Source organism: Meleagris gallopavo, chromosome 8, assembly GCF_905368555.1.
Source record: "Meleagris gallopavo chromosome 8, MGAL_WU_HG_1.1, whole genome shotgun sequence".
NCBI lineage: Eukaryota > Metazoa > Chordata > Aves > Galliformes > Phasianidae > Meleagris > Meleagris gallopavo.
The window spans coordinates 14216373-14243111 of NC_139411.1; the positions used below are offsets into that span (position 1 = coordinate 14216373).

General features: G+C 41.9%; 1 protein-coding gene across 3 annotated transcripts; it reads right to left on the reverse strand.

Moving 5' to 3' along the window:
• Positions 1–13917: 13917 nt before the first annotated feature.
• Positions 13918–24648, reverse strand: VDAC2 (voltage dependent anion channel 2). Of its 3 annotated transcripts, none has more exons than XM_085229057.1 (9): positions 24507–24648; positions 20804–20875; positions 19682–19731; positions 18390–18542; positions 18254–18306; positions 17589–17816; positions 16552–16702; positions 15624–15681; positions 13918–14985 (listed from the first exon to the last, which is right to left on the reverse strand). In XM_085229057.1, exons 2-9 carry the CDS (start codon positions 20868–20870, stop codon positions 14894–14896), a joined length of 852 nt encoding a protein of 283 aa, XP_085085183.1. In that variant the 5' UTR covers positions 20871–20875; positions 24507–24648; the 3' UTR covers positions 13918–14893. The 3 variants fall into 3 exon arrangements, with proteins under 3 accessions (XP_085085183.1, XP_085085184.1, XP_010712670.1); XM_085229058.1 differs by lacking the exon at positions 24507–24648 and adding an exon at positions 24474–24493; XM_010714368.4 differs by lacking the exon at positions 24507–24648 and adding an exon at positions 24046–24100.
• Between the last annotated feature and the right edge of the window lie 2091 nt (positions 24649–26739).

Below are 26739 nucleotides of genomic sequence, written 5' to 3' on the forward strand. Positions count from 1 at the left end.
TGACTTCCAACTGCGTCAGTACAACAAAGACATTTTCTGTCCTGAAAGAGGGTATACTGAGTCTGAGACAAAAGGAGGGTAAGGACACAGGGAATTAAAACATGGAAATATTAAGTAATTGGGGCAAGACCATGGAGAAGAGCAAAATCACCCTCCGAAACAAATCTTAACCACTAGAATATTCTTCTCCTATATTTTTACCGATTAGAAGGGACACTAATTGCACCTTCCACTGATGAGGAGTAAGTCCTGAATTTGGACAGGAAGAAAGGGTTTAAGTAGCAGCTAGATAAAGCACTAGTTAAGCTGAAAGAAAACAAAAAATGCTGATACAACTCAGCACAAATTTGCATTAATTAAGAGCAAAAGGGTCACACTTTTTAATAACTAAGAAGGACGAAGCAAAAAATCTTTTATGCTACTAGGAGATCAGAGTTCAGCTGGAAAAAAAAAAATCCATTTTCTGGTTGCCTTATTGCTATTCATTTTGTTGGGTTATTTCTGTGGAAGTCTTAGCAAGATGGATAAAGAAGCAGCTAAGGTACATCTTTTGATGACACAGTTTTGAGGACTGGAGAGGTGGGCAAACACTACAGAGTGAACTTGAAACTCGCATGCCATTAGTCTCTACAAGGAGCATCAAACTTGAGTTATTTAGTACTTCTCTGCATACTAAGAATCCATGCAGGTAAGTGTTCATCATACTGTTTCTGTGGGTTCCCATCTGTTGGAAATATCTGTCTCAAACTAAAATAGTGAATCCGCCAGTTTCACTGGGACTTCACACATCCTGAATGTTTCTAACAGAACTGGGCCAATATAATCCCCTTTTTTTTGCCCAGTTACCGTCACTGGCTTAGACATTTTGATTTTTTACTTACACTGTCATTAAACAGAAGGTTAGGGGGTCATTGTCCATGAAAACTCTAGAGGACGCTATTTAATTGAAAAAGTCCAAATGAGAATTTATTTTGGTGACTCATTTTTGTGTGATAAGACTAAGTAAAAATTACACACCTTCTGAAGAAGACTACGTTCTCTTGTTACTAAGATATTTCCTAGGTGCTATGAAGCACAAAGAACCATGGCCTTTATTCCTTCAAGATAGATGGGTAACTGAACTCATTTTTTTTATTTTTTAAGGCAGAAAAAATGGCACACGTAGCTGACATTCACAGCACTCAGAGACTGAGTTTTCTGCACCACCGGATAGGAGGCAATGGTAGTTGAACTAGGAACCTTGCTCTTAATAGCAGAATAATGAGTCCTATTGTCAAAAGGAAAAGAAGCAGAGTTTCATGTTAAAAGTCATAAAAGGAAAAAAAAAAAATTCTTGAACCAGAAATTAAAAATTGCTGGTAATTGTTGAAGGATACTGCGTTCCTACTGCTACAGTGGGAAAGTTGTGAGGAAAGGAAGTGGTGCCTGCTGGTGTCAGAGCGAGGAGATTTCTGTTCTATTTCTGTCTCTTCCAGTTAAAACCCTGATTCAGCACAGCACATCAGGATGTACTTAAGTACTTTACTGAAATGAGGGCTAGCTGCTGTGATGTAAAATCCGAGGGAGAAGGCCAGGACAAGGTTTGTATGGCCCTTACATGAGATTTTAAGTAGGGCATAAAGCTTGCCCAATTTATTTCTCAGGGTATAATTTTACCCTTAGAGCTGCCAACCTCCTTGTGCCTCAGTATTCTTATCTATATGAAAGAAATAACACCTTACTGAAGTCTTAATGATGTAATTGATGTAATAGCTTTCAGAGGGAGTGGCTAAAGAAATATACAAAGTCATCATGTTTTCATGCAAAGCTTCTGGCTGTGCTCCACATTACAGTCTTACATAAGTGGATAACAAAAAAGGGTTACAAACAATGCTAGACACTTGAACTGGGTACATACTCTTCATGTTTTGGTCCCAAAGGGCTGTGTACCTTCCTGACTGAGCTTCCAAACCAAGCTAACAGCTGCCAAACTCCAGCTCTGCAATGGCACAAAGTCCCTCTGATTTCTTTGAAGTTCTGTAAGAGCGAAGGCTCTGCCCTAGCAAATAAGATGGAAACAAACAAACCCACTCATACCTTATCCTCAGCAGCGTCCAAGACTATATTTAACTCCTGCTAGAGATTGTTTGTAAAATCTCCATCAGGAGACTGAAACCAATTTGGCTGTACCCATCTGGTGAGCTCACCACATAAAGCAGGCACTGGGAAAGAAAAGTACCTGGTTTTACAGGGAAGGCAGAGATAATAGACAAGAGATGAAATAGATAAAGGTCCCTGAAGGACTTACATCTTCTGAGCTCTATCAAAAGCAGGTTTTAATAGATTATCTCTGCTGAAAAGAAGGATTCTGTTCTTCACAAACACCAATATTAAGTGTTTCACAAAGCCAGGGATGTGCAGGCAAGTTTCACTGACAATCTACTGAAAAGGCAGATGCACCTAATAATGTATTTGTCACACAAGAACATTCAACAGACAATTCTATTTTACTCAGTATGAAGGCAAACTGAAATGAGCTAGAGCTTACAAAGTTCAGTGAGTGAAGCTAAGACACCAAGCAGCTCATCACTATTTCATCATTTTTGGATGCTGCTTCGTGGAAGTCAGACAACACCACACAAACAACTGCACAGTAAAAGTGAGCACAATATAAACTGGTTTTGAGTTTTGCTAAACTGTTATTTGACCATTTCTTCTAAAAAACTTTCTGGTGCTTGCTGACTCTTTAGATCAGTTTTACTGAGAAGATAACTTGGATTTTGCTATTTGAACAATAAAAGTGAGCAGCTGAGGGAAGTGGGATTATTTAGTCTGGAGGAAGCTCAGGTTTCTTGTATAAGGTTAAAGATACTGGTTTCCTGTATAGGAGAACAGGTTTTGTTGCTGGTACGTTATTCTAAGAAGGAGAATGAGACAGAAAGTGAAATGTGATTTCAAATCTTATGAATTTATTCTTTGCATCTACTGTAGTGTGGATCTGCTGAAAAGGTAGCTACAAGCCAGTAAGAATACATGCCCTGATCTAAAAGTTATGGCCTTTCCTAAACTTGCAAAAGTCAGTGGATGATTATCACATACTCTGTAGTTATGTTAATAGCAAAATCCAAGTTATCTTCTCAGTAAAGCCAATCTAAAGAGTTAGCAAGCACCAGAAAGTTTTTAAGAAGAAACGGTCAAATAACAGTTTAGCAAAACTCAAAACCAGTTTTTGACAGAATGAACTCCTACTCCTTGAATGTTGGGAACTGAAGTTGTTGATTTTGTTCAGATGGCACTGTGAAGTGCCAGAGTCTGAATCTGCATGCAGTGGGGCTAGCACATCGCCTCTGCTATGGACTCAGCTCCATTTCAAATATGCAGAGTGTACTGCAAGCATTTAATCAGACCTGTCTCAATCCTGATCGTGTAATTACCATTAGAATAGCAATGTGTCCCTAAACTATAGATTGATGAGCCATCTGTAAGCTGAAACAAAGAGCAGAAGGAACCTTAATTGAATCAAATATTTAGAATACATTACACTTTATCTTGTAGTTACTCAGAACCTGGCCTTCTCTTCAAGCTCTTGCCCTGTGCGTCTGGAATTCATCACTACTAACTGCATTTAATCCTTCAACCTTACTGTAAAGTGACTGCTGATAATATATAATTATGGTTTAATTCAAGTGGTGAATCAGCTTTGGGGAATCTGCGGGGACCACGGGAATTTAGGTTTTCATTAGGTGGTGAAAACAGACCACACGACAACACAGCATGAGTCTTTGTCTCTCTCTAATGGCGAGATCATGTATGGAAGCTTGTAAGTCTGAACCTGACTCCCAGCATCACACCTGTTGCTCACACAGTATATGCTCAACATTTTCCAAACTAAAAATTTGCAAAGCAGAATTAGAATCTTTTAGTAACTCCAACTCCAATAAGCAGCCAACATTCATTCAGCATAAAGCAGCGCATGGCAGCACTGCTGGCCTCTTCCGCTATACCCAGAGGGAAGATGGCAGGATCCTGGAATTACCTGCAGCTTGGGAAGCACTCAGGACTGAGCTGTTGAAGTGCTTTCAATCTGTTTGAGTTTAACCACGTTACACATGGTCAGCAATTCCTGTGAACTGCTTCTTGAAGACAATTGGTGTGCTTGTGATAAAGCCCTTAAGATATACAGAAAGGAACATGACTAAGCCTCGTCCAAGTCCCCTCCTTTGACACATGAGCAGCTCCCCAGCCGCTTAGAAGCAAGGACCTGGCACGTACCACATCTCACGCCCTGCAGCCTTGCTAATGCTCAGCACAGCAGTGGTTGATAAACCTTGCAGCTGCAGTGTGGCTGTGCTGAACAGCTCCAGATGTTCTTCCTTGTGAGGGATGTGCCATCTCATTTAAGGAGCCTCTGAGCTCCCCACACATGGGTTCTGGACTGATTACCAGGTGTTTTCCATCAGTTTTTATTTTACTACTCCTTTCATTTTCTCTTCAGCAGCACCACTTTCTTATGCTTCCCAGAATCAACATGTGGAAAGCCATAAGTGCAACCAGAGAGGCCTTCCAGGCAAGGACATCTGACTGGATACCGAGCAAGAAGTACTGGGCAGGAAGCAACCAAGCCCACTGCTGCAGTTTCTGCCCCATGTTTGCTCCAGGTTCAAGGGCTTGCCTCAGGATAAAGCATTACCCCTGCCTAAATCTAATCACGCACAAATTGGTCTCATGCATTTGCTACTACTCATGGCTTCTAAGTCACTTGGTTTATAACAATAATTTTAAAGGCAATGTTTTGGAAAAGGAAATGAACAAACATAAAACCTTTAAAAGAAGGAAATTAATGTGGGATTTCAGACAAGTTATTTGTCATCCTTTCTGCCTCTGTGCAATACTGTAGGGATAAACAAATAACTAGCTGCTTTAATATTTATTCCTATTATAGGAAAAGTAAACATTGCTGATAAGTCACCGCTTTCCAGGATTAGATTTCATATTTTAGAGACTGCTTTAAATTAATGCAGAAGCAAACATTATCTTTTCTTCTTATTCATATATTTCCCTAATGAGTTCCAAGCAAATTGTGCCTACTTATATTTTATGTTTTTAAATAATTAAAACATTTTATGGAGGCAACTAAAATTCTCTCCAGAGTTAGCAGAAAGATTATTGATTGAACAGATCTCAAGCTACAAGGAAAAAATTATTATTTAGTTTAAATGCTCATAATTTTATCCTACTATTCAGCCTACTGAAAAACCAAGGGATTGTGCATTTTTACAGCAACCTTTGAGTTATGCTGGGGTAGGGATATGGGGTTTGTTGGTAAGCTGAAAGCAGTAACTTTCTGACACTGTGAAATTACATTTGCAAATGAGTTAATGAGTGTTATTACTACTGTCACAAGTAAATACAATGCCCAGCTACTGCATGCTTGTAGAGTACATGGGATGAAACCAAGCTGTACATTCAAAATACCCCAAATTCAAATCCCCCCAGATCCAAAACATTGACAGAAGAGTTTGCTTTCCAGGGGAAAAGAAGCTTACAGAACACCCAGTGTCTGCACAGCACTGCCACAGGAGTCACTGATACAAAGAATCACAAAATCGGAGGGATCAGAAAGGCCACCGGAGATATCTAGTCCAACTCTTCTGCTAAAGCAGCAGGTTGCACAGGAAAGGAACTTGGCAGGTTTTGACTGCTTTCAGGAAGGGAGAGGCCACAGTCTCTACAAACAGCTATTCCCAGTGCTCTGGAACAGTCCTCAAAGTAAAGGAGTTTGTCCTCATGTTCAGATGGAACTTTCTGCATTCTTGTTTGTTGTCACTGTCACATCACTGGACACCACCGTAAAGAGCCTGACTTCATCCTTTTGACACTCTCTCTTCAGATATTTAGAATCATAAAGATTGGAAACTAGGACCATCCAGTCCAACATCAACACATCACAATAAAGCCAGGTCCCTCAGTGCCACATCTCCATTTTCCTAGAACACCTACAGGGACAGTGACTCCACCACCTCCCTGGACAGCCTGTTCCGGTGCTTGACCACTCTTTCAGAGAATAAGTTTTTCATAATATCCGACCTAATCCTCTGGCACAATTTGAGGCCATTACTTCTTGTTCTATTGCTGTTACCTGGGAAAAGAGACTGACATTCACTCCACTACAACCTTATTTCAGTGAATTTTAGGGTGTGATAGAGTCTCCCCTGACTAAATAATCCCAGTTCCCTCAGTTGCTCCGTATAAGACCTGTGTTTCAGATCCTTCACAGCTTTGTTGTCTGTCTCTGGACACGTCCAAGGGTCTCGATGTCTTTCTTGTAACAATAGGCCCAAAACTGAACACAGTACTCAAGGTGCAGCTTCACCAGAGCCAAGTACAGAGGGATGACCATCACCTTTGTCTTGTTGACTGCACTATTTCTAATACGAGGCAGGGTGCTACTGGCCCTCAGCTACTGGCATTGCTGACTCATATTCAGCAAAACAATGAACAGCAGCACCAGATCATTTTTCACCATGCAGCTTTCCAGCCACTCTGCCCCAAACCTGTAGCATTGCATGAGGTTGTTGGGACCAAAGTACAGGTCACAACAGACCCTGCATCCGGTCTTGCTGAAGCTCAAACCATTGGTCTTAGTCCATCATTCCAGCCTGTACTGATCCCTCTGTAGGGCTTTCCTTTATAAGCACTGATAAGATCTCAGTCTTCTTCAAGCTAAACAGTCGCACGTCTCTCAGCCTTTCCTTCCACGGGAAATGCTCCAGGCCCCCAATCATATTTGTAACCCTTTGCTGGACTCTCTCTATAAGATCCCTATCTTTCTTGAGCTGGGGAGCCCAGAACTGGACACAAAACTTCATAGGTGGCCTCAGGGATTTCTGGCTTGTAGCAGAATCCCAAGAGGCAGCAAAAACCTCCAGCAGAGAGCATGAAAAAAAAAAACCACCCACAAACAACTAAGAGCAAAACCAGACAGATTTCTTGAAGAACATGGAGAAACCTGCAAAACTATATTCTTACAAATGTAAATCAAAAAGACTGACTTGGAGATGTGCATAAGGAACCTCACATTTGTTCACGATGTAGGTTTACAATTTGAAATGCTTATTTTTTTTAGGAAGCAAACATCGGAAGTTTACTTTTAAAGGTCAGTAAAAAATATATCTCCTTGGAGTAGCTTAGAGTTAAAAGAGGAATCACTCAAAAGAATATATAAGTAGATCAATCCAAACTGGTGATTTTTTTTTTTTAAGACCATTATTGCTTACTCTGGAGCAGACTCCACACAAGGCCACAACAGCTGTACAAAGGCAGCAGCAGCATCTCCCCACCACCCTGCACAGGGACTACATCTGCCTCCAGCCCTATGTGCAGAGATGGGCAAGAGGTCTCCACTCACAGTCCCTCAGCCTCCTGTCAGCAGGCACCAGTGTGCCATCTCCGCCCACAGTCAGCTTCCACATCCTCCAGCCACCTAAACGTCAGCAGCTATAAAACACTCTCCCAAGCTACTTAATCCATCTTCTCAATGAAGAGTAATTAGTGGGGTCGTTCCAAAGGAGAAAGACACAGTTAATTGTGCAACTACTGTGCTGTCATATGTATTATATCAAAGAGATTAATACAGCCTGAAAGAAATCACCAGGACCTTCTTCTGTTCCCTTTGAACAGCTGAGGTAGACAGGCTCAAAAACATCCCCAGCACAGGACAGCATTAATTCTCTATCAGAGTGCAATGACAGAACCATGCTCACTAGGTCAAACCCTCAACAAGATGGTTCAGGAACAAAAAGCATGTTTTTCCCCCAGTCCCTCACTACAAAAAAGACATCAAAACCTTGGAGCGTGTCCAGAGAAGGGCAACAAAGCTGTGAAGAGTCTGGAGCACAAGATTTATGAAAAGTGGCTGAGGGAACTGGGATTGTTCAGTCTGCAGAGGAGGCGGCTCAGCGGACAACTTATCGCTGTCTAAAACTACCTGAGAAGTTGGGGGGTTGGCCTCTTCTTCCAGCAAACAGCAGTGGGACAGAGGGGAATGGCCTCAAGTTTCACCAGGGGAGTTCAGGTTGGATGTCAGGAAAAACTTATTCTCTAAAAGAGTGGTCAGGCACTGGAATGGGCTGCCCAGGGAGGTGGTGAGTCACTGTCCCTGGAGGCATTCAAGAAGAGGGCAGATATGACACTGAGTGGTGTAAGGCGGTCGCAGGTAGAGGTTGATGGCTGGACCAGGTGACCCCAGTGGTCTTCCCAGCCTTAACAATTCTATGATTCTACAAATACACAGACCCATCTTTGCTGTGCCACTGGGCCTGCCTGCAGCCAGTACATGCACCAGGCGGAGCTGTTCCTCATCTCAGGGACACACAGGCCAGAGCAGTGCCCTGCTGAAAGCCCAAGCTGCAATTCCAAATCTGATATTTCTCAACACCTCTGAGGGTTGTGTAGCACCAAGCCTTATCTGATAGACTCGACTGCTAGAAAAAAAATCCCCATCTAGCCTTCACTGAAGTGGGCTTAACTAAGACACCAATTTGACTTGTTGATGAAGACAAACTTGACAGAAGCAAAAGTACAGGTGCATTTAATCAAAACACAGATCTGGGGCCCCCACTTCACTCCTGTGTAAAGTGAAAGTAGCCCAGGTACCATTAAGAACTTCTCTCTCCTCTCTTTTTCCCCAAGCTATGGTTACTTATATGGCTACCACCATGATTTCCTTCCTTAATTTACAGCACAGTCACTCACATGCCAGCTATGCCATCATGCCCTTTAGCACAAGCGTAATTCCAAGGGGGAATTTAAACCTGCAGACACAGACTGTAATACAACCTCAATGAGAACAAAGCACATGCAGCCAGAGCCTGTTCACTGAGCTCACAGAGCTTTCATGGCTGCCCCACAAACTGCATTAAACACACATGGTTAAGGCTGCAAAGCTAAGCACTGGACGTTTACAAAAGACTAATTAAATGTGCATAAGCAATCTTAATTTTCACCACCTTCAATTACAAATGTGCACTATACACATACTGATTTTATGATCAAGCATTTCTGTACTATACCTCTGACTTGCTTTTTTCTGACCTAATTAGAGCTCACCTTCCTTTCTTCAGGTTAAGGTGCGGAGAACCTCCAAGCAGGGAAACAGCACACTTTAGGTAACTTTAGATAACTGTTGGCTACATCCCCAGTCTGCCTCATGCCGTGGTCATGGTTCTCCGACAGAAGTGGAGGAAATTAGGGAGCCAAGCTCACAAGCAGAAGCAGCAAGCACTTTTCTATGTTTAAGTATCTTTTCTTTCCACTTTGTGTTTGGTTTCAACTCCATAATAGGAAATTGTACCACAACAACTACAACAGCACCAAATCATTTTGACTGACTCCCATTGCCTCTCCTCCAAGGAGTTCAAAAGCCATGAAGCAAGAGGGATGTAAAAGTGTAATGCACAAAGAAGAAATGGTAAGAAACAGGGATTTTGAGTCAGTGTTTAGACAGTTCCCAGCAAGGAAAAAGAATGAAGGAGCAATGCAAACAGTTCCAGTGACGTACTGAAGAACCCCGGGCAGAGGGAGGGCTTTTGTATCAGACTAAACATTGTACCACATCTCACAACAAACTTCAAGAAAGCAAAATAAAAATAAAACATTTATCAAACACTGAGTGAGGGAGATCAGCCTTCTGCTACAAAGACTGCAACAGAAGCCTGCAGCCAGGCTAAGCAGCAGCATCCAAATTAGTTGCTTATGAACTGCAGTTTACTTCAGTATCTTTCATAAAACATAGATTTCCAAAACACCAGGTGTTACCACACACCCACCTGGTGCTGTCTTCTGGCAGAAAGAACCCCTCCACTCCTCTATGAGGGCACCAGACAGCCAGTCCCACTAAAGGAACACACAGGTGCAGCAATCAACAGCCCACATCCAACCTCTCAATCCCAGAAGCACTTGCTGTCAATTAGAGAAGTGTTAAGAGCATCAGGTGACCCTCATGATCAGCTGTAACTGACTGGAACATTAAGAACACCTGTCACTTCGGTCTTCACAATACCATCACAAAAAAAAATTACAAAACTTAGAAATCACAGTCATGGTAAAACAGCTTATCCTGTGCTAGAACAGGCAGGTTTTGCTGCTGTCCTCCACACAGCAATCAGTCACCAAACGCCCTCTGTGGCAGCTGGCACACACCTCCCAGCCTTTACCTAAGGACCGCGAGCAGGCGCCGCATCCCCACCACTCCCCGGGGCTCCCCACTGTACATATAAGAAACAGAAAAGAAAGGAGCTCCGTCTGGTTCTATTACCTTCCCAAGAGAGACGAACGAGGCAGGCAGTGGCCGCCAGGTGGCAGAGCAGACCCACGGGCCGCGCTGGGCAGCGGAGCTGCGGCACATCGCTGATCCTGCCGCCACTCGTACCGCTGGGTCGCTGCAGCTGTAACAACGCTGCTTCAGCAGCCGCGGGAGAAAAGATCCCCGTCTCATCCCTGCAGGAAAAAATACCCCTCCCCAGCATCCTCACCTTGGTGATAATACCTCTTTTCACACAGCGTGATTTTCGATATCCTAAATGAAGAAACTAAGCATGTCTTATAAAGATTTGGTTAAGGTGCGTTTTAAATAAAACCATCGTGGATAAATTAAAATATCGAGGGCCAAAGTTCACTACTTCCTTGTGAGCTGCTCCCTGTGCTCTCCTACCCATATGGGCTGTGGTTATAGAGCACGGGTAGCTGTGACTCATACAGCACACCCAAAGGCACTCCAGCGAGCACAGCAAACAAGATTAGTAAGATTTGGTAGTACCCATTCATGTTTTAATGCTCCTAGGAGCATAAGTAAACACAGAAGGTTCACAGTCACTAAAAACATGGAGTTCAATATGCAGAGCTGTCACTGTCACACCAGGGCCTTCCCCCGTGGACCCAAGACAAAGCATATCCAACAGAACCCACAGACTCTTGAAACATTTCTGGTGCATGCTACTGATAACCAGTAGAAACTTACTGCTAGTACCTGCATGGCACTGCATTCAGCAGAAAACTCTCATGCAGAAACATGTGCTACAGTAAAGGTCAAATATTTGGCACTGAACAAAACTCTTGCTTGCCACGTTTAACACTGCCAGCACTTTTCCCAACACTAGTAGTTAAACATGAGTGTACGATGCAGTGTGGATTGTAACCAAATCTCTGTAACACCCCACATTCTAACAGCATTTCTAGATTTTTATTGTCTGTAATTTTTTTCAGAAATTGCTGTGCATGCCCAATTTGCCTCTCTTTACATGAGCATTAGTATCACACTCATAGCTGAAGCAAAAACTAGTTGCATCATTAAGCTAAATAAAAAAGTTGTTTATTGCTTTCTATTTGACCCCACAGAATATGGAAAGACTGACAATCACAAGTCGGGCCCAGGAGCTTTGTAATGAGAAGTGTCACTAAAGCACAGTGCACACACTGCAGGAACGGATATGTGTTTTTTTCCTATTCCAGATCAGGAACAAAAGTGTCCTGTGACAAAGAGAGGCTGAGCAGCACATTAGTACAGCTTGCAACAAACACAGCCCTTCCACGTAATGTATGAACCCAGCCAGACTGTTCTTTGGGTTTTCCTTTTTGGCAGGACACAGGAAACATTTACACCTGCTGTTAGGATTTGTTATGTTAGTTAGTGGCTTACCTTGCAAGCAGTTCTTCCTGCCTTCACTTCTAAGGAAGCAAGGACCTCTGACACCAACGAGGCTGAATCATTTGCACATGGACGGCAATATCTGCTCAGTTCTGCTGTCTGTAGAAGCACCTTTGCCAAAGATTCAAATGCAGTAGCTCTGTGTCCGCTAGAGAGCAGCAAGCCCAGCACAAGAACAGGACGGCAGAGGGCAGCACGTACACTCCAGTGCTACCTGGCTGTATCCCAGCAACACCCAAGGGAAAGTTACAAACCTGTGCCCCAGTGCTGGGTGTGAAAGGCTTCCACGCCCAAAGTAGCTCCAGACAAGTTTCCTGGTTTCTTAAGACTGCAGTGCACAAAAGGCAGATTTAAGAATATAGCATACCATGCTGAACTATGAGTAAGTTCATGAGACCTGGAGAATTTCTACAGCATAACAAGAACAATACATGTTTGAGTCACCCAGTAGCTTGCAAGATAAAGGGAGGGGATCAGCATCATATGCAAAGTTTTACTTGCGGAAGTACTGCCTCCTGGCAGTATGCACACAGACAATCCCTATTCAGCTACACCAGGCAGGAACATAGTGCTACAGTTCATCACCGTGTATGCACAACCACACTCAGATCACTAAGCAGCCCAAGCATCTTTATTTTGCTCAGAATGACCACTGAGGAAAGGCTGGCTAGTGCTGAAAATTGTCATTAAGGCTTTTTACATTTTCTAACAAAATAGAGCTTATTAACACTACTAACATTCCTCACCCAGAACTCTAGATACACCACTAGCTTCTGCAGCACACCTGGAAAGAAAGTTTGAAAGCCTTCTATAAGCCTTACTTGAGAGATGTCAAGAGATAAGACGCTGAACTTCTTCTGCTTACTTGAGGCAGTGGTTTATGACATTTTCAATTAACTACTGTGTTACCTACTTGTATTTTACCTACGGCCTATTGACATTATAACAGAGAACTGCTTAAGGTTTAAAGGCTAAGGACTTGTTCAGCATATTGGAATAAAACGAATAGGTTCAAGCTTCCCATCACAAATTTGTAGGTGAGCCAAAGAAACTCTGAAGTACACGCTTTTATTTCACTTGCCTATTATACAACCTTGAGAAAGACAGCTAGAGGTAAACAGATGGTAAAGAAAAGGGCTAAGGTAGTTGGCTCATGCAAGACCAGGTGCCAGATCACGAAGAGCCCTATCAAAACACTGCAGAGAGCAGCTTTAGTGCTGTAGCCATGCTGCTTTAAGAACATAAACAAGGCTTTGCTCATAAGCAAAACACAGCCCTTTATCTGCCCAAGTGCTACAACCATTTAATATATGCAGGCACACAGCATTATTTTTTTCCAGGACAAGCCTGGAGACACTGTGCAACACTGAAGAGAATCTGTACTGAAGTGCAATCATCTGGCCATACAGTCTCCAGTTTTAAAAGTGCTAGCATATATGAACACTTCAAACGACCAGTTTACAAATGCTTGCATGCAACAGAGTAACAAACTGCATCTTAAGTGCTGCTTCTTTCATCACTACCTGGTGGAAGTGCTCCTAAAAGGGCATTCTGACTGGGCACCAAAGCTATTCCAAAATGACCCACACAACTGAACTTCCTTTTCTTCAGGTAACAGAACTGGTCAGACACTACATGAAGCCTGCTCAAAAGGCTGAGCAGACAGACTTCTTAGAAGGTAGAAAAGAGTTTACACTAAGAAGGTGGCTTAACAATTCCGTAGGTGAAGGCTGAACACAGGCAGTTTACTGTTGCACTTAAGAATTTAGTATGAGAGCAATAATGCAGGATGGGCCAAGATCTCAAATAAATCACGAAGACGTTTAGATGAGTTAAGTCTACATGAACTGGTTTGCAAGCTATAGGCAGAACTTCCTGATAAGGTAGCCTCCTTCCCTACAAAGGAAGTTGCTCTGAACTAAAGGCTGCAAGATCAAGTAGAGAGACACACACCTGTGTCAGCTATGAGATACTAAGAACCAGACCCAAGGCACCCCACTGAAAACAATAAATCCCTCTTCTTAGAAGAGCTGCATGAATGTAAAATATTCCACATTAAGAACATTCACAGCTAGCTATGCTTGGTCTTAGAAGTGCAATCTTAAGATATTTGTCCCTCACATAATTCTAGAAATTCCAGAAAATTTGAGTTTTTCTACTATTTCACATTTCTTAACAAATTTGCCAGTATTTATCTGTCAATGAGAAAGCAAAATTGGATATATTTTCCTCCATTTCCACTTAAAATTAAGCCTTTATTTCATTCAGTTTAAGCAGAAACCTCTCACAGTATTTGGGCTAAGCAGGCTGTTGTACCATTACATTCAGTTGCAGTTGTTAAGTCTCACTTCATACAAATATAAGCAGATAAGTGTGGGATTTCTTCCCCTTCCCCCCCCTTCCCTTGTGTAAAAGCAATTTTTAAATGCCTTAACATGGCATGGAAATCACTCTGCACCCTTTACATGAGCAGGCCAACTAGTAATGCAGTAAATCTTGCCCACGAAACAAAAGGGACTTAAGCCATCGTGACATGACAAATCTTACCTTAACTGAACAAAACCAAAACAAACCAAAACCAAAGACATGACTTGCTTAAGGAATCTAACTGTTTGGTGAAAACCAGCTATATTCAGCATTTTCATGGATGGGGTGAGTCCTTAATTGCACAAAGATACAGAGCACTACATCTTGAGTTAGCATTAGTTAAAACTTAACTGAGCACTACCCTATTATCTTAACTCTTAAAATATCTGAGGCATAAGTATGTGTGTACTTGTTTTATTCATAATTTGAGTCATCTTGGGATACCAAATGTATTTCTACTTAAGGTGATTTGACAAAACTGTTGACCTCATTTCAAGATATCCACTGATTGATTTTCCATTCAACAGCAATATTGAATGTTAAAAGGAACATAAAACAAACATGCACACAATTGTACAGTTTTCTCAGATGTCTATTTCATTATTTGTGGGTAGCGCATTGAACAGTTAAATACATTTAAATAATGTTTAAGTGACTGCGCTAGTGCAGACTTGTAACTAGACGGGTAACCAATTTAACTAGAAACCAGCTAACAAGTAACTGTCTAAATACAAATACAGCTCTTGTACTCTTTTTGGGAAAAAGCCTGCTGGTCACATTGGAAATACGTTTTAAGGCCAAATTCTTCTGATATCCCTTCTCTGCAGCAGTTTCTTCACCTTTTTAAGCCTCCAATTCCAGGCCAAGACCAAGTTTATGGCCACCAGCATTGATGCTCTTTCCATCTATCAGGGCAGACAAAGTAAGCTTCACACCTGTAAAATTTTAAAGATTACATTTACAACATGTAAGCAGAGTAGCCTTCATGCAACTCAACCTCTGTCATTACAAGTCTCAGTTGTATTTCTTATTACTGTGCTCCAAAATTATCTACATTCATTTACATACGAAATCTACTGAAAGCTAGTTACGTAAACCCAACAAACTAGACACTTTCTTAAAATACCATTTTACAAACTGGATATCCAAAGACTTCATTTGATAAATACAAAGAATTCTTCTACCTTAAGGTGTGCATTAAGAAGGAAAACTGCACAGAAAGACAGATTTGTGAGGGAATGCAACTATGATTTTTATTGGTTTTTCAGATAGAGAACTAATCAACAGTGATGTAGCAACAGGTGTTTTCATGTTTAAACAGAACAAGTTTAAAGCTAAGCTATTGAACATGATAGCTGTTAAGCAAATCAGTGAGGAATACGATGCAGAAATACCTTTAGACACAGCTTAATTTGTCTTATGTAAAGGTTTCATGTGCAACAGAACTTGCTGTCAAGCATCTACTTTGCCTTCAAGACAAAATTATTCCGAAAACCGAAAATAATTGCATATAGATACATAGAACTCAGGTGTTTGTGTCATGCATGAGAGACATGGATGTGAAAGCCCTTACCTGGCCTCAGGGTCTGGGTGTAACCCACTCCAACTAGACTAGAGTTGTTCACTTTTGCCTGGAGAAAATAAGTAAAAACACAGAAGCAATTGAAATGTTTTAATTTAAGAGTTCTTTGTTATTATTCAGGAGTTAGCAACGTGTTACCTGTTCTTTCATTATCGCTGTGCTTACTAGACTGTCTCCCTAGCTATGCCTTTGCCCCACAACCTATGTTAAAGAATATAAACCCATTTAAGTGCAGACAGGATTGCAGAGGCAGGAAGAACTAATTGTTACTGGAACAGTTTGGCTGGTGAACTTCTCTACACTCTTTTGAGAAGAACACAGCAACTCACCAAAACAAACTGCTTTGGAAAAAATCCTCCACATTCACATTATTAGAAAATAATTCATACTTTGCATATCCAACCAAACAAGTAGTAGACATTTCAGAGAACCAACATAGCAAGGATGTGCAAAATTCTTTTCCCTCCACTTTGCCTCACTTTCTCTGTAGACTTATTCCAATAGTCCAAGTTCAATTCTAACTTTACAACAAAGAAAACCTTCCTGCAACACGGAATTCAACCAGCACCTCTTACAGTTCTTACTAAGAGAACTAAAATGTTTCCAAAAAATGTGTTCTTTCAAAAAAAATGTTTTTTCAATCTGTAAGCTTACAGAATCAGATATGAAGGGGTTTTTGTTTTTATTATACAAGCATGTGTAGTTCTGTACATAATACAACATTTGAGCCAGATCATAAAATAGACTTCACTGTAGGCAACATTTAAATAGTACTTGTTTTATTCATAATTACTTGGATTCCAAGACTAGCTCTTACAAGACTTTCTGATTAGTCATCTTCTTTTGTACTAACACACATGCTCAGAAACTAAGAAGCTTCTCTGTTTAGCGTAACTCTTTCAGTTAGAACCATACTTACAGAGATAGAAGCGGTGGAATCCAACTTGTATTTAGCTGCAATTCCAAAGCGAGTGCTGTTGCTACCAGCTGTCCATGCCAGGTTTACGGCAGTTTCAAGATTGTCACTCACTTTCTGGTAAATTGAACCGCCAAATTCTGAACCATCATTGCTGCATAGATGAAAAAGTCAGCTTCTTAGATCTATATAATTTTTTTTTTTAAAGAAACAGTTCAAATTTCTATTTAAATAAGAATTTAGAAAGTTTGCTTCCCACTTTTAGACTAGATAAAGGGAGATGAAAAAAGCTTCAAAATAAAATAGGATTCTTATATTGTGACTAACATGCTTTGTAGCTTCCCTCATCTCAATTTCCACAAAGCCAGACAGAACAGTCCCCATTCAAAAGAAAGTTCATCTCAAAATCAAGTTATGCCCTAAATAAACATACTAAAACAATATATTGGATTAGAGCGAAGCTTTGGGAGATTTTAGTCAGCTTGCTCTGGAGAACAGCCAGAGTCTTTAACTACAGCAATCTGAAGAAAGTTCAGAATAAAGATGCCTCACACTTTAGTTGCACTCTAAGCATTTTATGCACTCATCCCATCAATACAGGAAGATGTACCTACTTGAAACGTCCATAAGCAGAAGTATTTTTGCTCCAGAAACTGCTTCTGGCCTACTTAAGTAGTGCAACACTAATTGCTACCTCTAACAAATGGATTACCTCCTGAATTACAGTCAGATACAGCTCAACACATGGGGAAAGCTGGATAAAGTCTTTTGACCAGTTTTGGGTAACAAGCCTATCATGCTTCCAAGTAGTTGGTAAACTATAGCATATATCATACTATAAATGTTAACGAGTCATTACTTAGTGTATTTAGCATTTTGAAAAAGAGATGAAGTACTATTTCTTTACGAAGTGTGATATTAAAAAAACATGTGCTGCTGAAGTGCCTTGCAAGCACATCTTAGTAGTTTAAGTATGCATATAGCAGGAAGGCAAAAAAAAGCCTGCTTCTGTAGAACAGGACACAATTTCCAGTACTTACACGTTGGTGTGAAGCTGGAAGTCTCCAGTCTTGTAACCCACAGAGAAGTTATTCCTTGTCAATTTTGATTTGGCACTATCAAAAGTCATTTGATAGCCCGCTAGCCATCCTTCATAACCAAAGACAGCTGAACCATGGATTGCAGGCCCAGCAAAATCAAAGTCAACATCACAACCTAAGTTTAGGCATTCACGTTTATATGCTGACTTAATTTTACCGCTTTTCTTTCTGAAACAGAGAAACAGTTAATCTTAAGACAGTTTGATCATTCTCAATAAGCAGACAAATTTAAGCTATATGCCTCGACAGAATGCACCTAAATGCCATGCACATACATCCAACAGCCCAAAGCACAGGTAACTCATCGAGAAACTAAACAAAGATCACAAAAACATGCATTGTGATGAAGGTAGAAACATCTTTATGCTTCCTGTAATAGTCCAACTAAATACTTCTATCTCAGAAATTAAGAGAAATACATAGTTGTGAAGTACCCAATACTAAGCCCCTAGAGTAAGACAATGCAGAAAAGCAGAAACCTTTAGCATTGAGGTTTGCTAATTTGGATCAATAACAAACATGTACTGATTTGACACAACAGATGAAACATCTACCAACCACACGTATAGCATGATACACAAGGTAAAAACGTAAAAAAAACTTACCCTGTATTTGGTGAGAAAGTTGTATCAAACGTCAACTTCAAGCCTTTGGCAATCTAATTCAAGGATGAGAAAATAAAGCTATAAATTCAGTTCTACTAGTTAGGTAAAAGAAATGAATACTCAACTAATCTATTACCTGATCTTCAATTGCAATTTCTGTTCCCAGAGTGTTATCTGTGTTCCATTTTTCTGTGAAAGTCAGCCCATACTCAGCCCACTTGTATTTGGTCTCCAAGCTTCCATTCACTTTTCCAGTGTCTGTGTTCGATGAACCAGATGTTGTGAATTCCTAAAAAGGACAGTGTCCATGTTATACTGAATTAACATGTGATCCCGAAAGCCTGACAAAGTAACGAAACAGAAAAGACCTTTCTTCACTGAAGATCTTGTTCTACGTAACATTAGATAAATTGGGGGACAGCAACATACCATGGACTAGAAGAACTAGATGACTCACATTCACATTACAGACTTCTCCCTTCTCACCCTCCATCTCAAATGCAGCGTGCTCCGTTATTACAAAATAGAGGTTTATAATGCAACTCAAAAGCAAAACAGTTGTTACCATAAGAAAAGAAGAAAAAAACTTCCTAAAATAAGGTTAAGTCTGGTAATATTGAGGGAAAGGAAAAAAGGAAAATCAAACCAAACCAGGAGTCCTTAACATATGCTTATGCACATTCTCCTCCTGGGAAGGAGGTGTTGTAACTGAAATGGGATTCACACAAGAGCTTGAATTCTGCAGGAAGTTTTAGCAGGATAACCACTAGACCTTGATAGAAACAAACAGAAGCAGCACTACACCTATAACAGGGCCCTTGCAAACAGTGTTTCTGTTGGAATGCAGGCTTCTACAAAAAAACAGCACATAACCCACACACCTTGTTTTCAAACAGCCAGTTACACAGTTAAAACTGTGTTCTTGGTGGAGGGAAAAATCAACCTTTCTATCTTGCAAAGTCTGCTCTAGAAACAGATGGAAGTTGCAGGAGGTACTGCTTGCATGACCGAGATACCTATCACTGGATCTTAACAGCAGCACCTAAATACCTTTTAAAGGGAATGCACAGTGCTGTTTCGCTGCCAACTACTTCACACATGGATTAAGATGTCAAAAATTTACAGAAACAAAGTTGTATGCTGAACAGCAAAAAATGTGTCAAATTTTTTTTAGGCTTAACACGAGGGACAGCTAAGAAACCTTTTTATTTTACATTAAGACAGCTTCTTTACTGTTTTTTGTGATATTTGCAATAGCAGCGTTATACTCAGAATGAAGTAGAGCTTTAGGTGCTTCTGAAATTATCGTTAATAACATTAATATAACCTACAAGCTACACAATGGCATCTGGAAAGTGCTGATATATAATTAAATAAGCATCCGAACATTCGACCCCAGGAAATACAACGAGAAGTATTTAAACTCACCACTCCACTTGCAGATTTTGTCTTCACATCCAGTTTCACCAGCCCAAACCCTTAATAAACAGAAATTACAGTTAAAAAGTTAAGCTTTAACTAAAGACTAAGCAGATTTTCCATGATGTTGGTTTCCCAACATGTGTGTGTATCTATACATGCATGTAAGCATACACATAAGAAACCCAGCATAGGCTGACTTCTGTTACACTCAAATTTCAGATGCTACAGCAGTAGAGGAGATCATCCTAAGAACAAACTAGGAGTTTGGTCTGCCATCACTAAAGAATTAGCAAGGAATAGCTCTCTGTTGTATACTGTACTTATTCCTAACAAAAGATGGCTTCTAAGAGTAAACTTAGTGACAGACAGAATACATTCTCTAGTTCCCTGAATGGTATCTACTCTGTACTCAATGTCATTTAAAGAGCAACCCTACTGCATAAAATCGTCGCCTCAGCACTGAGAAAGATCTCAACAAAAAAGTCTGAATGGGGTGTCACTAGGAAATACACAGCCACCAGAACATAAGGAGAACTATGGGAGAATAATTTGATTTTCTTACACTCAAACTTAAGAGTTAACCTTGGAGAATGAGCTCCTGTATGAATTCCCAAAGACCTGAAATAAACAGCACTGCAACTAAGCACTTCTTTTTTTAAACTATGCTACTTAAAAATGTCAGAGAAATCTTTCAGACCACTCTTTCCTCTTGGTGTTCCAATAAAACCACAAACCAACAACAACAACAAAAAAACCCTAACAACAAAGCCACATGTTACAGTGGTATATATGCCTTTGTGTACCAACAAATGCTTTGGGACAAAGATCCATAAAGGAAGTGCAAAGGTACTCCTAAGCTGAGTAACAGTGGATGCTTCTAACCTTGCCTACTGCAACACCCCTTCGCTTAACATTAACGTGGTTAATGCAGTAAGGTTTAGCAGACCTCATCTCAAAACAGCTTCCAAAACAGCTTCCACTAGCACATTAGCTGATAGAAATATTTTAAATGAAACAGTCTCCTCCCTCCCTAGAAGCACGGGCATTTCAGTGTTCACTGGACTCCACATACATGCTAAACGAGTCAATTCATTCCTGCAGCACACTCAACACACTATTTTGACTCACCATATCCTTTGTTGAAGATATCTCTGGCAGATTTGCCAAGGTCTGCATACGATGGAGGAATCGCCATTGGAGCTGAAAAGTAATGGCATAATTACAATTCAATCTTCTACTATGCACTCATACAAAAACACTAGCACAGTGGTTACCGATGCTCTTTCTTTAAGGCAGATTCCAGTTGACAGATGGTTCAAACAATTACATTATTTTATGAAAACCCTACAGATTTTCTGATCTTCACTGCAAACACTGAACATTTTCTTAGCACAGCTAGCCCACTTACTGTCAAGAGGTCACCAAAGCAATCTTTACTTTTCAAGTTGATTTATTGCTTACGTCTTTAATTATCACAAACCAACTGAAAGCTCACTGAAAACCAGGGAGTGAGAAACGTGGAAAGCTGCAACGTTGGTAGATATTTCCTTAAGTTTTACAAAGTCAGATGTTTATGGAAGTTATCTGAGAAGACCCACAACGTTTCATTTTCAATAAGTGAAAGTGCATATTTGTTTTGCAACATCACTTGCCCAATATTTAAAACGGTAAAGACAAGATTTGGAAAGTATCTTCAAAGGCTGTTAACCAGCAATTATTCAGATGAAGATCTTTCCTCCTACACAGGGCGAGAGTTTAAGTCTAGAGGCAAGAGTGGGGAGGGTGAGCTCTTCATTAGCTTGAAAGGAACAAGTCATACAGGTGAGAACAGGAAACGGACTTGTAAGGAGAGCTCTTCTCAGATAGGGAGCTACTGGCAAACTCAATGTTAAAGAACCTGTCATTCAAGACCAGATCTGACCAAGCTTCCCTGGCCTGCTGGATGCCAGTCTAATGTCCCACACAGGTATGCTCAATGCTCCTCCTTCCTGAGAGGATATTCTCCGTCTCTACCTTCCTCTGGTGACTATTATCCTTCTATTTCAATAGTAAAAAGGCCACTACTAGAGGCAGCCTATTCTGGAGTTTTAAAAAACAGAAAACAGAATGTATTTCACAGACTTGGTGATTTCCCTAAAAGGGTCACAAAAACAAAGGGGAAAACACTAACACTAGCTAGATAAGTATCATAAAAAGCCTAAACAATCAAAAACTTTCCCTTTTAAAATTGTCTAAACAAAAAATTAAAAATCTGATTTTAAAATTAATTGGTCACGTGTTTTTCTGGAAGTCAGATGAACATAATTCACTATCTATCTCATTCCAGTGTGGATTTTGTTTCAAACAGAAAAACATCTTCAGAATCTAAAACAAATAATGAAGACTATACTCTCACATATTCATTTTCAACTAAAAACTTCCCATTCTTACACAGCATTTTTAACTAGATTTCAATTATCATCATCTGACTATAGAATTGTTCACCTCCTGCAGAGGCTTCCTCATATTTTTAAATTAAAAGTCTGTCTTTTCCAGCCTTACCTACAAAGCAAGAAAACTTGCCTGAAAACACCTGACCCAGAATTATTTCCTTTAGGGCATCATTCCAGAAAAGCAGACTGTTTAACTATAGCATCCACAAAAAATATACACTGATTATAACTGCCACATACAGCCTAACTGTACGAACAGCCACTATTCTTAAAACATCGTACAAAAAAGTCTTGTGCCTTAACATTATTTTTCTACAGTCTACTGCAGTTTTCCCAGATGCTTCTCTCCATCTTCCTAAACCCACATGGTAGCCAAATCATCTATGTTTAGCCTAGTTTGAAAGAAAAAGCAAAAACCTCTTCAGCAAGAAATGCTAAGCTCTACATACAAGTCAGTAAAGGAATCTATCCAGCGCTTGCTGGAGAATATCAAACAAATCCGTTCCTGCATGGAGTAAATTCTTAAGAAAATAATAATCTAAGGAAAAAAAGATTCAATAGCAGAAAGATATGAGCCCCAGTGATGAGAGAAAATGGTTTCTATTATCTATTCAATAAAAAGTAGCAGATGCAGGACCAAATTTCAAGGAAGTTTGGGAACACTGGCCTTCTCTCACTCCAAATCCCTGCTGTTCAATTCATTAATAGCTTACAAGGGTTTTGAGAAGTTTTAGCTATGTACTTGTCTTCTGAGTAGGGCCAACTACCATCTCCAGAAGAAAGTGTCAAAAAGCATGTCTGTGTTAAAGGCTACTATATATAAATATAAATGACTGTATAAATAAACTTCTCTTTCATCTTTAATGTTCCCAAGCTGACTAGACATTCATTACAAACAGATTTATGCTAAGGCCTTAAAGTTTAAAACATAATATTTGTTAAGTGTCTATACCTAAATTAATAGAATTACTGCAGTAAAAGAATACTGCTGTTTTTATCTAGCCAAGTTAGGCATCCTCCCTGCTACAGGAAACTGACTAATCCTTGTCAGCCACTCCAGCCTACAGGCCCAGTTTTCCTGATAAGAAGTTAAAACAGCTTACAACCTTCACGCTGCTGTTATAATTCATATATTGACAAGGACACGAGAGGAAAAAGCACAAATTATTTGGGGGTACATAAAACCCCCAAATAAGTAAGCTGGTGTCACCATCAGAAAGCTCATTAAAGGCCAAAAAATATCATTCCTGTTTTCTCCAGTGTTGATAAATTCACTAGACTTGCAAATTCTTATAATTAGAAGTAATTTTCTTCGAGCATGTTTTGAAGCGTCTTTCATCTAAACTACTAATTAGAAGCACCTAAAATAAAGCCACTTAATGACAACAGGCTGGTTGTGACAGCAGGTATCAAATAATCCCCATTCAAGGAGCACAGAGAGTACTTATATCAGGTGGGCATCTCATCCTCATTTTTCATTTTATTCTCCCTTTCTAAACAGCCCTAAAAAAAAAAAAGAAAATCTGCCATTTAAATATGTTTTCTTCCAAAGTAAAAAGAAAAAAAAATGCCACGGTGATGCACGAAGGCTGTCACAATTATTACATCACAGCTGTCTTTCGAGGCAATACTTGGAAGGAGCCCCACACCCAGTAATTAAGGTACACCAATGACTTCAATAACCATTTCCAGACCTCGGGACATTGAGGATCAGCCTAGAGGGCACAGAATTAGGAAGAAAATACATAAGCACTCGCACATACTTTTTAAGTGGCAATAACTACAGTGGAATTTTATCCCATCGTTGAAAATAGCAATAAATAGGTACAGAAAATATCGTTAAACACACATCCACTCTAACGCTGCCCTCCTTTACACGTACAGCGCTACTAACCGAGAGCTACTCACTACCCTCGCTGTAACTGCCTCCCTACTTACTCCTCGGCGCCTGGCACGCGAGCGACACAGCCATAGCTAGGCCAACGCACAGACTCTATGGAGAAGGGAGAGAGAATCAAACAGCCGCAGGTTCGCTACGTGCTCAGAAAGCCGAAGCAGTGCGGAGGCCCCTCTCGCAGCGGGCCGGGCCCCAGGCCGCGCGGCGCCCGCTGCCGCCGCAAGGTGAACGCTCCGCGCGGCCATCTTGGGCCTCGCGCCTGACCCCCACCGCCGCCGCCGCCGCCGCCGCCGCCTCTTATGTAACCGCGGCCCGGGCGCGGCCGAGGCCATCGCGGACGGCGGAGCGCCCCGACCCCTCCCGGTCCCCCGCCGCCCCGTCCCTCCCGCCCGCCTCCAGCCTGACGCCGGGGAAAGCGCCCCCAGCCCCGCTCGCCGCCCTTCACCCGCGCCCCGCCCGCCTCCCCTACCCCCGCGGGACGAGCCGAAGCCCGGGCCGGCACCTGGCTAGCGCGGGAGGGCGGCGAGGCCGGGCGGTGCGGGGCCGGGGGCGCGGGCGGGTCTCGCCGTGAGGAGGCCGCGCTGCTGCAGCCGCTGGCACTGGAGGGCGAAGTGAAGGAGACACCGATCCGCCCGCCCGCCGCCGCCCCGTAGGACCTCGGACGTCTCGGGCCGTCCCGCGAGATGCCCGTCCCCACGGGGCGCCTCGAGCGCCCGTCCGCCCGCCCTGAGCGACCCCGGCACGGGGACGCGTGGCGCCGGCCGTGTAAAACACCGCGCCCCTCGGCGCGGAGCCGGGCGCGGACGGCGCGGGCCGGCAGGCGCCGATTTGGGCGGCCCGGCGGAGAAGAGGGGTCCTCGCGAGTGGGCGGGGCTTGCGGAGGAGGGCGGCAACGGCCGCGCCCGGCAGCGGCGACGCGTCCGCTGCTCCCCCCCCCGCGTAGCGGGTGCGGCTCCGCAGGGTGCGGGACGGGCGGAGCGCCTGCCTCGGGAATCTCGGTCAATCGAGCGGCGCTTGCGTGGGGAGTCCCGCACACCGCTCATAGGCCTGAGAAACTTCTGCCCCGTGACGCTGCCGCTCTGCATCAGCTCACGGGAGGGCCCTGCGCACGGCGCGGCTCGGGGCCGGCGGCAACCCTTACAGCTCCGTAAGCTGCGACTTCGGTCGCCAGGAGTGCGCCGATCGCCTTGCGGCAGTCCGGGCAAGGCTCCCCAGCCAGAGCCCAAGTCGTAACAGGCCTAGCCGCTGCAGCGTGGGTACTCTTTGCAAGTACTCACTTAGGTTAGTCATGGTCAGATCCCGTCAGAAAAGTGAAAGTGACTTACAGGCTGCAAATTATATTTGAATCATATGAAAAACTTGTTAACAAGCACTACTGGTTTCCCGTAACGCAGGGTACAACAGCGGTTTTCCATGTTACTACAACAGGCAGCCTGGCAGTAGGGCCCAATAACGCCCATAACGTCTATTTCCATCAGCTGGTGAGCAATCAGGTCTTTTTTGCCTAAGCCCAATTCTTTCCCATCTGAAGACCCACCAGGTTAATGCATTTCATTTAGATATTTCTAAAGAAGAAAGTTTGGCAGTCTGCAGAGGGATATGTTTCAATGAAAAAACACATGGAGAGAACAATAGTTAACTAAAAAAAAAAAGGCTGTGGCATAAATTGTACATAATGTAAGTCCATTATGAATAGAATTTCAGTTACTTACATCAGAATGGTAGAGTGAAGTTCTTTTTATGTTAATCATGGTTTGGCTTTATCATTTTAAGCAATCCAGTGAAGTACTTACTGCCCCACCCTGAAGGAAGAAGTTCTGAATCACTTGCCTTATGAAACAATTGTGTCTGAGACCGCAGTACACAAACTCTCCAGTGAATGCTGCAGGCTTCTGCAGTTAGAGCCCGTCTCCATTTCCCACACTCTCCTACAATCCTCCCTTGTACCCCACAGCATAGCTGCAGAAGCCCAGCACACCACAAAAGGAATGCCTTCAGGCCTGCCACAGCTATTCATCAACATTATTTTGGACCTCTGTTCCTTGGGCCTGTGCCATGCCCTCAGCACCCAGCACACACTCAGGTGTGTATCTAAAGGAGTGGGTTTCTGCTCGAAGCTGACCAGCACTCTCCTACATACTCCTCAGCAGTGCCATTTAACTCTCTGCTTTCCATGAAGACAGCCATGCATATGCATGACTGACATCAGTGAATCATGTGCTTCACTGTATCACTTGGAAAAAAAGAAAAAAAAAAAAACACGTTTTCTAAGTTTACTATGAGAACATACTATTTCAGTAGAAATCCTACTATCTATTCATACTTTATAATCATAATTACTTGAAGAAGACATGTATGTGATCAATAAAAAGAGAGCTATAGTGCTTATCAGTTTCCATCAAAAGTTTATATTCACTTCTAGGTCAAACCCATAGGCATTGTCTGCCCTTCCCTCTAAGTTCAAGCCTTCAAGGATTAAAAATACATTGGAAAAGAAACCTTAAGGAAAGCCTAACAATAATTAACTACCTTAACAAGGACTCATCCTGAAAAGGAATTGACCAATAGGATGCACCGCAGATGATAAAATTATAACCAGCAGAAAATAGGTGGGAAATAGTTGAAGTTAGCAGGAACCGAGTTCAGAACCAGCAAAGCGGGGTTTGTTTTTTCCACCTCAATGAAATTCCTTACCATAAGACATTAAAGGTTTTGATGTGCTCCAAGGCAAATTA

Excerpts from the sequence above, each read along its gene's own strand:
- VDAC2 (XM_010714368.4), bottom strand. The coding sequence starts at position 24,079 with ATGGCTGTGTCGCTCGCGTGCCAGGCGCCGAGGA. Across the intron at positions 19,732-20,803 it reads TATCTTCAACAAAGGATATG|GGTTTGGGCTGGTGAAACTG; the intron begins GTGAGTCAAAAT and ends CTGTTTATTAAG. Across the intron at positions 16,703-17,588 it reads TTCCAGCTTCACACCAACGT|CAATGATGGTTCAGAATTTG; the intron begins GTAAGTACTGGA and ends TCATCTATGCAG.